At 33.3% G+C, this 13074-nt stretch overlaps 4 protein-coding genes across 5 annotated transcripts in view; 3 read left to right on the plus strand and 1 right to left on the minus strand.

Annotated features, from left to right (window-relative positions):
- LOC108578739 (DEAD-box ATP-dependent RNA helicase 42-like) overlaps positions 1 to 5618 on the plus strand; it is a 6675-nt gene extending 1057 nt beyond the window's left edge. Inside the window, exons 3-12 of one of the 2 annotated variants that reach the window (XM_017942115.1) lie at positions 101 to 303; positions 433 to 500; positions 586 to 663; positions 2322 to 2788; positions 3466 to 3625; positions 3729 to 3890; positions 3973 to 4467; positions 4541 to 4676; positions 4759 to 4984; positions 5063 to 5618. In XM_017942115.1, coding sequence (XP_017797604.1) covers positions 101 to 303; positions 433 to 500; positions 586 to 663; positions 2322 to 2788; positions 3466 to 3625; positions 3729 to 3890; positions 3973 to 4467; positions 4541 to 4676; positions 4759 to 4984; positions 5063 to 5618 — 2551 coding nt within the window. The remainder of the gene's footprint in view (positions 1 to 100; positions 304 to 432; positions 501 to 585; positions 664 to 2321; positions 2789 to 3465; positions 3626 to 3728; positions 3891 to 3972; positions 4468 to 4540; positions 4677 to 4758; positions 4985 to 5062) is intronic. The other variant, XM_017942116.1, reaches the window with a different exon arrangement.
- Positions 5619 to 6646: 1028 nt separating this feature from the next.
- Positions 6647 to 8095, plus strand: LOC108578774. The gene is made up of 4 exons (XM_017942164.1): positions 6647 to 6900; positions 6993 to 7489; positions 7571 to 7762; positions 7828 to 8095. The coding sequence occupies exons 1-4, from the start codon at positions 6647 to 6649 to the stop codon at positions 8073 to 8075; spliced, it is 1191 nt and encodes a 396-aa protein (XP_017797653.1). The 3' UTR covers positions 8076 to 8095.
- A 506-nt stretch (positions 8096 to 8601) lies between these two features.
- On the minus strand, positions 8602 to 11020 carry LOC108578702 (myosin type-2 heavy chain 1). Its single transcript, XM_017942080.1, has 2 exons — positions 10967 to 11020; positions 8602 to 10683 (listed from the first exon to the last, which is right to left on the minus strand). Exons 1-2 carry the CDS (start codon positions 11018 to 11020, stop codon positions 8602 to 8604), a joined length of 2136 nt encoding a protein of 711 aa, XP_017797569.1.
- Positions 11021 to 11822: 802 nt separating this feature from the next.
- Positions 11823 to 13007, plus strand: LOC108578703. The gene is made up of 4 exons (XM_017942081.1): positions 11823 to 11961; positions 12252 to 12473; positions 12568 to 12774; positions 12856 to 13007. Exons 1-4 carry the CDS (start codon positions 11823 to 11825, stop codon positions 13005 to 13007), a joined length of 720 nt encoding a protein of 239 aa, XP_017797570.1.
- The last annotated feature ends 67 nt before the right edge of the window (positions 13008 to 13074 follow it).

Below are 13074 nucleotides of genomic sequence, written 5' to 3' on the forward strand. Positions count from 1 at the left end.
CAAAAATGAATAACACTCAATTAAAATAGAAAATGTTCAATATCAATTTTATTTATTTATTTATTTCAATATTTCAAAAATATCTTGAATCTTTTTGTAGCTCTAGTATGAGTTCACGGGGACGTGGATTTAGTTCCCGTGGAGGCAGTTCTTATAGAGGAAGAGGAGGTGGTAGTGGAAATGAATGGAACAGTGGCTCAACAGGAGGAAATATGTCTAGTAGAGGAGGTTATTCTTCATCTAGAGGTGGCAGATTTAAATATTCAACTACCAGTTATGATTCTCGTTCAAAGTATAATTCTGGTTAGTTAAAATTGTGTTTTTGTTATATAGTTTGTACAAGTTTATATTATATAAATGTACACAAACACTTTGTTTATAATTAATATTTATATTGCAAGTAGTATTAAAAAATACTTATATTTATAATAGGAGGATCTGAAAGATATTCTAGCAGAGGTGGAAGAGGTGAACACTCAAATAGTTACAAAAGACCAAGGGTAAATATATAAATAAACAAATTATAAAGTAATTATGTATAGAAAAATTGACATTAATACTTGGAACATCTATTGTATTGTTTAGGATTCTTATTCTGGAAGAGATGAACATCGGTCATCGAGTGATTCAACCCGTAAAAGGATAAGAAGTGATTCTTATCAGGTATGTATTTTGTAGATATAAGTGTAGTCATACTTTTATTGTAAGATACTTTAAATAAGCATTAGTCTATTTTGTTTCAATCTCCTGCCATGCTGTGGTCAAGAATCATTTTTTCATCTTGAAAGCCCTGCTTTACAAAAAGTTTTTAAATTTTTAAATTATGTAGCATAAACAAACGATGGTCCTGAAAGATTTTCATTGATAAAATTTAAGCATGAAATTCAAAATATTTTGCATTCCATGTGAAAAAGATTTTCAGGACACTCGTCTAAACATTTACATTAAAAACAAAAAAAATAGTAGGCAAGGCATTCATAAGTCGTCATACTTTCCTTTCAAGCGACGAGCCAACGGCTACTTGAACACCCATTCTTTTTGCGTTGGGACACTACTGGTGGAACACTGCGAAAACATCACATAATTAAAAGATGAAATACACCTAGATGGTACTTAATTATTGCCTGCACACAGTTGCATTAAATGTTGAGAACAACCTGAAAAGTATCAGAACGAACAGATGAATAGATATATAGAAATACGAATTTTAAAATACCAACATTACATCAGTATTGTTCTCTATATAAAACAATATACATGCAACTGAGCCAGTTTCCTGCACAATGCAGATCTGTTATTGAAATGTTGAAAGCATCCCTGCATTGCCGCACCGCAAAAATTTCTAACAAATACTGCTCTATACAATTTTCTAAATTACATCAGTTAAAACCGTTTATTGGGATACTGAAATAAATTATCAATAACGTCAAAGTAATCATAGACCTTTCCAATGTAAAGGACATACATCTTATGCTATGTTTAATTGAAAATGACTGAGAAAGATCAACCTTTTTTAAATGTATAACTACCTTGTATCTACAGATTGAAGCTAGAATATGTGTTGGAAAGCTTTACAAAAGCAATGAAAGTACACAAAATATATTTTTCACATATTTTCTCCTTAAAGAAAGTGTACAAAGATGTAAACATTAGAACTACAATTTTATTAGTTTTATTTGGTTTTCTGGTCCATATAAGCGTGCGTGAGACGTTGAATATCATACGAAAGAGTGCTTTACAAATAAGAATACGTTAAAAACACATCTATCTTTATGCTATTAAAATTGGAAAGGTCTATCAGCAATTAATCCAGAATCATGCAGAATTTAATTCATTTGATACTTCAAGCAAACGAATGCTGATCAGATCTACTATTCAGAGATCGTACCTATGAAATGAAATGACAAGAGTGCTATTATGTTTTTCGAAAAGTAAAGATTGTTTTTAATATAATAAATCAAAAAAGCGGTATGCAAAGTTACATTATATTTGAAATACGAAAGATACAATATAATTTAGGTGCTTTTCAAGCTTAGGCAAGGTAAAATCTATAATTTTGGTGATCCAACGGGAATGGGTGTAGTGACCGTAACAGTACAAGGTTGGATGATTTTGTACTAAACGATTGGCACTATAATGAGTGATAAATGAGGGAGTGCAAAAGAATCGACTTGGAATGGAATTAGAAAAAAAAATAAAATGTATGGAGAATATGTGATAGGAGGGAACAAAGGGGAGGAATGTATATAGAGTAAAAGAGAGAAGGGCAGGAAAAGAGAAAGATACAATGGGAAGGAGCACAATTGAATTTGATTTGGCAGGGTGGAGGTAGCGGTAGCGGCTCTCAGAGGTATTCTTCGTCGTATGGTGGTTCATCTGCATCAGCTCCTTATGACGATAATAAGGGATCGTCATCCTCGGCCGTGTATGAGGACAAGAGACAGAGCGAACGTGCTTCGTCATACCACCGCTCAGAGGACCGTCATTCAGCATCACGGAGCTATGCACCTCCACCACCCCCTCGAATTAGTGAAATGGCACCTCCAACTCAGAGATATACCTCGAGCCGAGGGCGAATATCGCATCAAAGCTCAAACTACAGAGGTCGCATTTCAACTCGCGGCAGCGGTAGAGGGGGTGGATTCCATCGCATGAGCTCTCGATCGGACGTCGTCATGGCTCGCAAGCGTACTCTACACTCGCTCGACTATCGACGCAAGCTGCTAGGATCGCGATCGCGAGACTACATCCAGCGTGTGCGCATGACCACAACCAAATTGCGCAGGAGGTAATTAATTAATAAATCACTTACCAACCGCAATACCGTCCTAGTAGCCTGCTTGCTTATTTGTCAGTAAATGAGCTGACTATATCTGACTATAATGACCTGAGAGTCAAGACGATGATAGATATATAAATGGTAAAAGAAAACAAAAAATGACACAAATGATCGCACGAAACCAATATTCTACTGCCGAGAGGCAAACTTTTCGCAGGGTTCTAATATATAATAATAATAATAAAAAAAAAAAAAAAGGGAATTGATTCTGATATGCATAAATACAATGCGTATATATCATCAAAATACAATGTAATTACTTTTGATATGAGAACTACTATAATACTTGTACTTTACGAGATCATTATTTATCGTTCTTACACATAGCGGTGATTAAAACCAGTATAAGAACGTTGTTTCTTACATGTATTTTAAAACGCGAAAATGCGGAGACATATATAAGAGCACAATGCAGAGCAAAAAGGCTGAATAGTTAAGACCTTTATTGCAATACGAAATGCATTCATTATGGGGGATAAAAGAAAAACAAATACTATCGCGATATATTTGCTGTATATCAACTATAAGAAAACAAAATTTCGATTGATGATATAATGAAAGACAAAGGAACCAGAACAAGACGAAGGGAAATAATGTAAGTCAAAACAAAATTGCTGTGTCGTTAGTAGCGGTACTACTAGGCTATCCGGAAGTAAAAAGGAGTCAGGATCAGGAACCAGCATGAAGGACAAGGATAGAGAGATGACCAAAGCTATTAACGCTGAATTTTCCGATGACGATGAAGAGGATGATGATAACAAAAGTAATTGGGATGATGATGAAAAGGTAACTCCATACGGCTGCTAATATTTCCTCCTATTGTCTATATGCATATTGTGTGCTACTAATGGCAATACTTACTATATAACATTTACCGGCATTAATTCAGCCACATGAACGCGATGATGAAGAAGAAGAGGAAGAAGAAGAGAAAAAGAAAAAAGATGAAAAGAGAAAGAAAGAAAAACAAGATCGGGAAAGACAAAATACCGAAGATGAAGAAGAAAAAGAAGATGAAGTAAAAGAGGATGAAGATGATCGAAAGCATGAGGTAAGACCAATTACAATATATATTGTTATTGCAATTCTTATCTTTGTGTTACCATGAATGTTTGTGATGCGTACATTTTTAGGACGATGAAGACGATGGGGATGATGAAGAAAGAGATGAAAATGATAAAACAGATCATGGTAGAACTACTGGTTCAGAAGAATTACCCAGTAGAAGAGATGGAAGGAAATTTATTAAATTAACCTGTCCACATTGTACTCATCGTAGCGTTACTTTCAAAGAGTATTCCTTGCATTTGTATTCGGGTCGTCACAGTGCAGCCATGAGACGAATTGCATCACGTCACAAAGCAACTTTGACCCGCATGCGTGTACTGCAACGACAAGAACAACGACGTGTTGAGGCCCGTGATGCTGCACGTGGCACTTTACCTTCTCGAACCATGTTCTGTCCGATCTGTAAACTTAATTACCGTTCTCTTAAAGCTGTACATCAACTATCAGATTCCCATCGTCAAATGAAGCGATTCCTCGCACCATTTTGCCGTACTTGTCGCATTCCATTCCGATCACCAATGCTCTTTGAAACTCATATGTGTTCTTTGGATCATATTAAGGTACTATTTCTATTACGATGTTAAACCGTTTCTAACGCTTTTAATATATTTTATACTTACGTATATCTTTCAGAGGAAAAGCGCGTTGAAAGAAAGAATGAATGCTGGCAATGGTGAAGCAGAAGCAGATTCAAGTGGACCCGAAGAAGATGACAAGGAAGTTAATCTCGATAATTTTATGACTTTAGATTCTGTAGGTGATGTTGACGGTACGTAATTAAATTTCACCATTTTTCTTTCTCACGAAAATATCAATTTTCATAAGAATTACCATATAAATGTAACTTATAGCAGAAGATGAAGAGTCTCCCGAGAAGAAGAAAGAGAAACCAGAAAGTGAAGGTACAAACGACACAGAAAAGAAACCTAAAAGTAAACAAATGATTAAAGTTGGAGCAGAATACATAAAACGTGTCGAAGTTCAATTCTGTGAACTATGTAAGATATATCTTCCGCGTAGTGAAAACAGCGAAAGGGCGATAGCACTTCATTGTTCGACCAGAAGTCATCTTAAACGGTATGTAACGACGAAGCAATATTATGCAAGAAGAAAGCAATATTATGTGTGTTAACATAAATTTAATGTATCATATAGATATGTGCGCGATAATGATGATAAAGCATTGCGAAGACAAGCAGAAAGGATACATCTGCAATCATCGTCATCTACCAATACTACTTCTACACCAAATGCTGTAAATAGTACAGAAAATGCTAAATCTCCAACTAATTCCGAACCACCGTCTGCAAATAACACATTACCAGTAACCACGAGTGATGGCACTACTACCATTGAATCCAGCAAAGTAAATGAACAAAAAGGACCTGTTGAGCCCGAGAAAAGTATGAAAGATAATAAAAATGGACAAGCGGAAGAAGAAGATGATGATGATTACCCAGGCGATAATGGCGATAAGTTGTGGGATGATGTTGATAAAGATTTGGGCGATATTTTAAGAGAAACAGAGGCAGGGGGTAAATCTAGCGACGATGAAGATTCTCGTTATGATCGTTTCCGTAATTCAGATAAGAAACAACAACATTCTTCTGGCAAGGAAAAAGAAAGGGACAGTGAGAAAAGTGAAACAGATGAGAAAGAAAATATAAAAAAGCAAGAGCTGAAAGTAAAAATTGAAAAGATAGATATGTAAAGTCCAAGAATTATTAGTACGTTTCAATCATATCCTAATGTGATTTTATTGTTTTTCTATAAATATACGTAAAACTTTACGAACCATAGAGAACATACGACCTAGCTTTCGTATTTATTTTACGAAGTTAAATAATTATTTTCAATCAAGTTCATAGAAACATATGCACAATACTATATTTTTTTCTTTGCGTGTTGTAAAAGTGTAAAAAACGTGTGATTTAAACAATATTAATTTCATAAAGTTACGAGTACATAAACTCGATTTAGATTTTTTATTTTACTCGATATTGGACATGTTTGAAATGTACACGTGATATAAACTTCACAATGTTCAATTCCTTTGTAATTCAAAAAGTCACTATGTACGCACATTTAGTGACATTAATGTTAACAAGAACTGTAAAGGAAATTATTCATATAAGCATGTTAAGTATAGTTGTGTAAAAGTAGCGGTTATTTGTGCATCACAAATTTGATGGAAACCTTCAAAAAACAAATATCTATTTCTAATTATTAATGTAAATGAGCGTATAACAAAACCGGTAAACTTGTCACGTATAGATAGTTATAATAAATATTATTATATACATTTTTGTGTTCATCTTTTAATGCAATGGAGTACACAAATTTTCCTATTGTGGGAAGTATCTATTAAATAATTTTTTCAAACGTTACGCATCAACTTGCGTCTGTCAATTCAGTGATATATATATATACATATATACACACACACATACAGATAGAGAGTGTTATGTTTCGCGCCTATTTTCATTAATCTTCATGAGATGGCATAAGATATATTCAAGCTGCATTATTTTAACAACTCTGTGGAAAAGCTATATTACGTAGATATATTATTTCTATCACTATATCTTAAAACATGGGAAAGAAAAGTACAGTACAATATTTCTAATACAAATTATAGACTTTTGATTTTGTTTTGATTTCTTACAGCTAACATCTTACATTCATTGTTTTATATCCTAACCTTGATTCCTTTAAACAATATTTATTGTCATTAGTTCAATGGCAAATATAACTTCAATGTTGTCAGTAGGACAAGATCATGATATTTGTTCTGAAGATATTACCAACAATTGTACAAATGTAACTGTTTGTGATAATGGAAATGATTGTAATGGTTTAAAACTTTTGAAAGATTTACAATGCTTTGTATGTGATACAAAGATTCACGGACGTTTTTATGCATTGGCTACATGTAGAACACAAACATCAAGAACGAAAGTAATAGAAAAACTTGGAGAATTAGTTGGTGAAAGGTAGTATCTTACAGTAATCATAGAAACAGAACACTGATTTTACTATTATTATTTCAAAGTACAATTGCAATTATCTTTCTCATATAATACAGATATATGGTAGTGATATCAGAAGATGATGTAATTTGTCGAAGTTGTGCCAATCTTATTAACACACTTGATAAACTTGAAATTGAAATGTGTAATGTACGTGATAATGTTTTGAGATTTTTGGAACAAAAGTATTCTCTGGAGGAAGGAGAACTTCTTGGTAATAGCGAAACACAAAAACGTTCCCAACCACCACAGATCACAAAATGTAACAATCAGACTCTAACTAATTGTCAAAATAAAAGAGATGTTATTTTATCTTCAAATACTACTGAAAAAGCCAAACATAAGAAAAGTAATGTTTGGTTGCAATGTGACAAATGTCAGTATACTACACTTCATAATTCATTTATGGTGCATCATATTAAAGATCACATTAAACAGAAAATATTTTGTGATAAATGTGGTGTACAATTTTATGAAAATCAACAAGAATCGCATAATTGTAATGAAAAAGAACATATAGTTGATCAGAATAGAGATCAAAACAAGCAAGCAGGTTTTTTCAACTGTTTATTTTAATATGATAAAAATAAATTATTTATTTTTTCAATAAACTATATTGTAAATAATCTTTCAGAATCATCATTAAAAAATATTGATGGGACTATATTGAATATTCCAATTTTGGAAAAAACTGTGCAACATAATGTACCAATTATGACAATTGAAACATTTTCGGGATCACAAATTTCAAATCGCAACGAAAATATACCTATAATAAGATTATCAAATTCAGAAAATTTGTCAATACAAAATATTTTAACTTCTGGTAAGGATTTAAAGTTTATATCTAATTAAAGAACATTTGATAAGAAAACTGTTTTTAAATTGTAGACAATATATCTACTACTGGTCAACCGATATATGTACGTGTTTTGCAACCTGTTGAGATTAATGAAGCACCAACACAATCTGCCATGATGGTATCAAATTCTGATACAGATTTAGCTTTAAAACTTAAAGATAACTCTGAAAAGCAAATTTTAACATTGACAGAAGATGGCAACTTGGAAATGACAGAAATAACTTGCTGGAATGATATACAGTCATCAGAATCACAACCCAATATAATATTTCAATAACTTCAATTTATGTTATTAAACGAGACACCAATTTAATTTTCTTATTTTTATTGAAATAACAAATAATAGTTATTTACATTTGCAATTACATATGTTTTTTAATTTAAAGGGAATCAGCATGTATCCTCAACATATCGATTCTTTATTGCGTTTCTTTTTGTCGCTGTCGCTTATTTTGTAAATGAAAAACTACTTTATTTGTTTAGTAATTCCCAATTCCTGATTTCTAGGATCCGTTGAAAATGGTGATTGTAACTCGTATTTATCATTTAAATACGGAATGGGAACTATACAGAAATATAAACAATAATTATAAAGTAGAAATGAAATTTCATTTTGTAACATAAGATGTAGATTATCTTAATATTACGTAGAAATTTGATTAATAGAAAAAAATATTAATTTACCGGAAGGAGATCTTTAATGATCTTTCCTGCACCGGATACCGCGTTACTTGCACCATCTGTAAAAAAAAAAGAATTAAACGAGAATTTATTTACATTTTCTCAATTCACTATTATGACAATTAATTCATAGTTTTCTGTAAAATTTTATTTATGTTACCTATAATATTATCAGCAGTATGTGCAACATCGTGGTTGATATGGTGCAAAACATCACCAGCCTGGTCCCTAGCGTTATCAAAGTTGTGAACTAAGTCACCGACTCCATTTTGAATTCCATCGATTATATCCTTTACACCATTTCCCGCGTCATTCACTCCATTTTCAATCACACTCTTTACATCATTGAAAATGCCAAAACTGATAGACTTTACATCTCCAATTGTATGATCAACAACATTTTGAGTGTTACCGACAACATCGCCGATGATTTTGTTAACATCGTCCAAAATGTGTTTGACCATATCACCGGAATCGTGTAACACATGGCCAATCAGGTCCCTAATGTCATCGCCAAGATGATAACTCATTTGTTTAGCGTCTTCTAAAGCACCCTTTGCGGTATTCTTAACATTATCGAGAGCATTGGAAATTTGGCCTGTAATATCATTAACTGCATCATGGACAGATTGTTTGGCATCATCTAGAATATTCTTAGCATCCTTCTTCAGTCCAGAAAATGTGTCGTTCAAAACAGTAGCTGTCGCCTTTTCGACATCTCCAGCTGTATTACCGGCATCGTTCACAGCTTGGGCGGTCTTCTGCAGAATATTTTGTACATTCGATTCAATGATGTGTTTCAAGTCGTTCGCAAGCTTGCCAGCTTTCTGTTTAACACCCTCCAACACGCTGTTCACAGCTCCCTCCAAGGTGTTCAAAGCGTCGGCTATCTTACCGGCGATTTTTTGTACCTTTTGTTTGATAGCGTTTTTCACATCTGCGACTTCATCATTCAAATTATCGATATCGTTATTAAGCTCTTTCAATTTCTCTTGCGTTTTATTTTTAATATCATTCAGGATCTTAGATGATATAGTCTCGGCTTTCTCCACATCCTGTTCGATCTTTTCGGTTATATTGTGCACCAAGTTGCTACCTTCGGATACGATGTGACCAACTTCCTTCAAAATATCATCGACAATTTTCGACACAAGATCTTCTGTGTGCTTAATGGCATCCGTAATACCGTTTGCTACGTTCTGAACGGTGTCAATAACTGTTTTCTCAAACTGGTGGATTCCGTTGTGCACACTATTAACAAAGTCTTGCACAGCCTTCTCAACGTGGCCCACGACGTCCGACAGATTCTTTACCAAATCATTCACAGCATCGACAATACCTTTCGCGACCTCCGCGGTATCATCAATCACGTCATCAGCGATTTTCTTAGCATCTTCTATCAGATCGGATACAGTGCTGTTCACGACATCTGCTATATCAGCACCGACCTTGCCAACAGTATCTCCAATGTTCTTTATCTCGTCACCCACGGAATTGAGAAGATTACCGATAACCTTACTGACTTCTTTTTCCAGATCGGCTAGTGCGTCTTGCACTTTCTTTAAAATCTTGGCTGCATTCTCGTTCATCGATTCGATATCTTCTTTAGCCTCTTCCACAAGCTTGGCGAACTGATCCAAGAGCTTTTGCAGTTCTTTCGTTGTGGTATTTTTGATGTCATTGAAAACTTTACCGGCATCCTCTTCCGTTTGATTTACAACGTTCTCCAAGGTGTTGCTTGCGTTCTTCAGAGCTTCAGCACCCTTCTCGAGGAGTCCTTCCAATTTGTCTTGTACATCCTTCACGGTGTCATCTGTGCCGTTCGCAAGCTTTCCAAGAGCATCTTTCAAATCCTCAGAAGTTTTATTGAGTAGGTCATTGGCTGCGTTCAACTCGTTTTCTGCGATCTTTTGGGCGTTTTTCGTAACTTTGGCGGCCGAGTTTATAAGATTGTCGATAATATGTCCCAAGAGATTTGTAGCGTTGCTAACGACCTCACTGGCATTATCCTCGACCGACTCTAACTGTCCCTTCAAGTCTTCCCAGATCTGTACAGACTGGTTCGCGATGTTCTTCAATTCATTTTCGAGCAAGGACTCAGCGGATTTCACGAGGTCTTGTAAGCCATCTACAACCTTGTCAGCAGGGTTGTTCCCTTGTGCATTACCATTGTTCGCGTTGTTCTGTGCTCCAAATGGCAAAGCCTATATTGAGCAAATTCGTTAAAAAATAATTTGTAAAATATAGAAACATTTTTGAAGGAAAGAAATAATTATTTCGACAATTAAAATAGCACTATTTAATGATCAATACTGTTATAGAGGGTGCATTGAAAAGTGTACGTGGAAATGAGAAACTAATTTAACGCTTCTTGAGAAATGTTAATAATGAGAAATGAAAAATTTGTAGAATTAAAAAAAAAAAAATGTTCAGATAGCACCATCTATTTTCAAAATAAAATGTTGTAAAGTAAGACATCACACGTACCAGAGAAGCAGCAATGCAGAAGATGGCAAAGATTGGCAATCCTTGGAAGATCATTTTTGCTCGTGCTTGCTGTGAAGCAACCTTTGAACGAGTTTTTGAAAATGAATGTTGTGATTCGGACCTGATCGCAACTTATATATGTATCTGCAGCGTTATGATTAACATCTGTGTAAATAAAAAGCGAATTCAACATTAAGAGAGTTTGAATAATGTATTCGTCATAATATTTACTTATTATTGCGATCCACGAATTATACATTTTGTTATCTAATTCAAATACCTCATTAAATTCCCTTTGTTTGAGAAATGTGTAAATGAAATAATCAGTAAATAAATCAGTATGTCAAGAAAAACATGCGTCATCGTAAGAAACCTTATACGGTGGTTTTTAAATCTCTTTAAGTTTCATCGAACACTTTGTCATATTGCTTTTCGTAATACTAACGCCAAAATTAAATTTGCCCGCTATTGTTGAAGTCGTTTCTTCTTATTGTTATAAGACATCCTATTTCAAACTATCGATACCAGCTATGTTCAAATAGTACGTTTCATGGTTACATTTTCTAGTAGTTATTTTTACAAGTTTAAAATTTTCTATAGAATTAAAGAAATTGAATAAAACAATACTAAAATGAGTTTTGTTGTCTATAAAATTAGATACTATTATTATTATACTGTATAGCGGCTTATAAGTTCAACGTTATAATTGTTGGCTAGTAATATCTGTTCAGCATAGTGGTAGTACTGTTCATTTCAAATCTTCAATGGCTACCTTAATAAACACTATACGTTGAAGCCGTTACAGTTTGGTTGAATAAGTAGTGCGTAGTGTTAAGATAAAAATGATATACTGACAATGGAAGAATTTGATTGTGACATTGCACATATTCTTGAGAATAGAGATTTTAATGTGTTCGGAAAACTTTCATCACTTTGTTCTAACTTTCGTAAAAAAATTGCCGCCAAAGTTGAAAATGCAATTGAATATGAAATTCGTACGTATGTAAAATATCTTACAATTCGAAGTACTTAAATTACATTGTATTTTAATAGAAAATATCTTCCCGTACTTTGTATCAGATTGTAATTAATTCGAAGGAACTTATTTATCACAAGCAGACTTGTCAAATTGGCATTAGATATTAGACAGATGTCATAGAATTGACGTCTGTTGGTTTAAACAAACGGAAATTTAATTACTACAGTGCTTTGCTTTGTTATGTACTTTCATTCAAGAAGATCCTTCTGACATTAATGATAGTTTTATATTGTATTTTTCCTACAGAGTGTATGCAGAAGAGAACACAGAGTGCCAATAAAATATCAGAATTACAGCAGGAGGTTGAAAATTTAAAGTCTGAAATAGATGCAACAAAGTTACAGCAGAAGATTGTAGATAAAAAAATTATTAATGCGGTCAAGCAACAGGAAAAATTAAAGGAAGAAGTTCACGATGCAGAATTAAAAAGAGACAGCTTGACTTTAGAAATGGTTGATTTGCAGCAAGGTATTTGTTACAAATATATGATTAAATATAATATGTCAACTAAACTTTTAGCAAACAATACATTTTTGTTATAAATTTTCAAAAATGTCTTTAGAATCAGAAAAAAGGAAGGAACATAAGATATTAACTTGGAATGCTATTAAACGTGTCTGTCAGATTTATAAGCAATATTTGGACTTTCATATACGTTTAATCAATAATAAAGAACATGAACAAATAAAAATTTCCCTTTTTATAAAGGATACTGCTACAAGAGATAAATATTTTGTGGTTTTAGTTCATTCTAATAACCAGTGGAAAGGTATAAAATGATTATCTTAAATAGTTGTAAATGTACTGATTGAAATTAATGTAAAAGTATAAGTAATTATGTATCTTTCAGTGGAAGAAATACAACCCATGCTTAAAGCAGAACATTTGAGTAACTTCAAAGGGATCGTTGACTTTTCTAAAGAATCAGAAATTTCAAATATAAATGCATTTCTATGTAAGCTTAGACATGTTTTTCTTAAATATTATTTAAATACAGAATAACAATATAAATACCTCAAATATTTGTCAGAATACTATTATTAAAACCTGGTACTGTTAAGGATAATAT

Source organism: Habropoda laboriosa, unplaced genomic scaffold, assembly GCF_001263275.1.
Source record: "Habropoda laboriosa isolate 0110345459 unplaced genomic scaffold, ASM126327v1 scaffold28, whole genome shotgun sequence".
Classification (NCBI taxonomy): domain Eukaryota; kingdom Metazoa; phylum Arthropoda; class Insecta; order Hymenoptera; family Apidae; genus Habropoda; species Habropoda laboriosa.

Excerpts from the sequence above, each read along its gene's own strand:
- LOC108578703 (XM_017942081.1), top strand. The coding sequence starts at position 11,823 with ATGGAAGAATTTGATTGTGACATTGCACATATTCTTGAGAATAGAGAT. Across the intron at positions 11,962-12,251 it reads TGCAATTGAATATGAAATTC|AGTGTATGCAGAAGAGAACA; the intron begins GTACGTATGTAA and ends TTTTTCCTACAG. Across the intron at positions 12,474-12,567 it reads AATGGTTGATTTGCAGCAAG|AATCAGAAAAAAGGAAGGAA; the intron begins GTATTTGTTACA and ends AAATGTCTTTAG.
- LOC108578774 (XM_017942164.1), top strand. The coding sequence starts at position 6,647 with ATGGCAAATATAACTTCAATGTTGTCAGTAGGACAAGATCATGATATT. Across the intron at positions 6,901-6,992 it reads GGAGAATTAGTTGGTGAAAG|ATATATGGTAGTGATATCAG; the intron begins GTAGTATCTTAC and ends CATATAATACAG. Across the intron at positions 7,763-7,827 it reads ACAAAATATTTTAACTTCTG|ACAATATATCTACTACTGGT; the intron begins GTAAGGATTTAA and ends TTTAAATTGTAG.
- LOC108578702 (XM_017942080.1), bottom strand. The coding sequence starts at position 11,020 with ATGATCTTCCAAGGATTGCCAATCTTTGCCATCTTCTGCATTGCTGCT. Across the intron at positions 10,684-10,966 it reads TCTGCATTGCTGCTTCTCTG|GCTTTGCCATTTGGAGCACA; the intron begins GTACGTGTGATG and ends TGCTCAATATAG.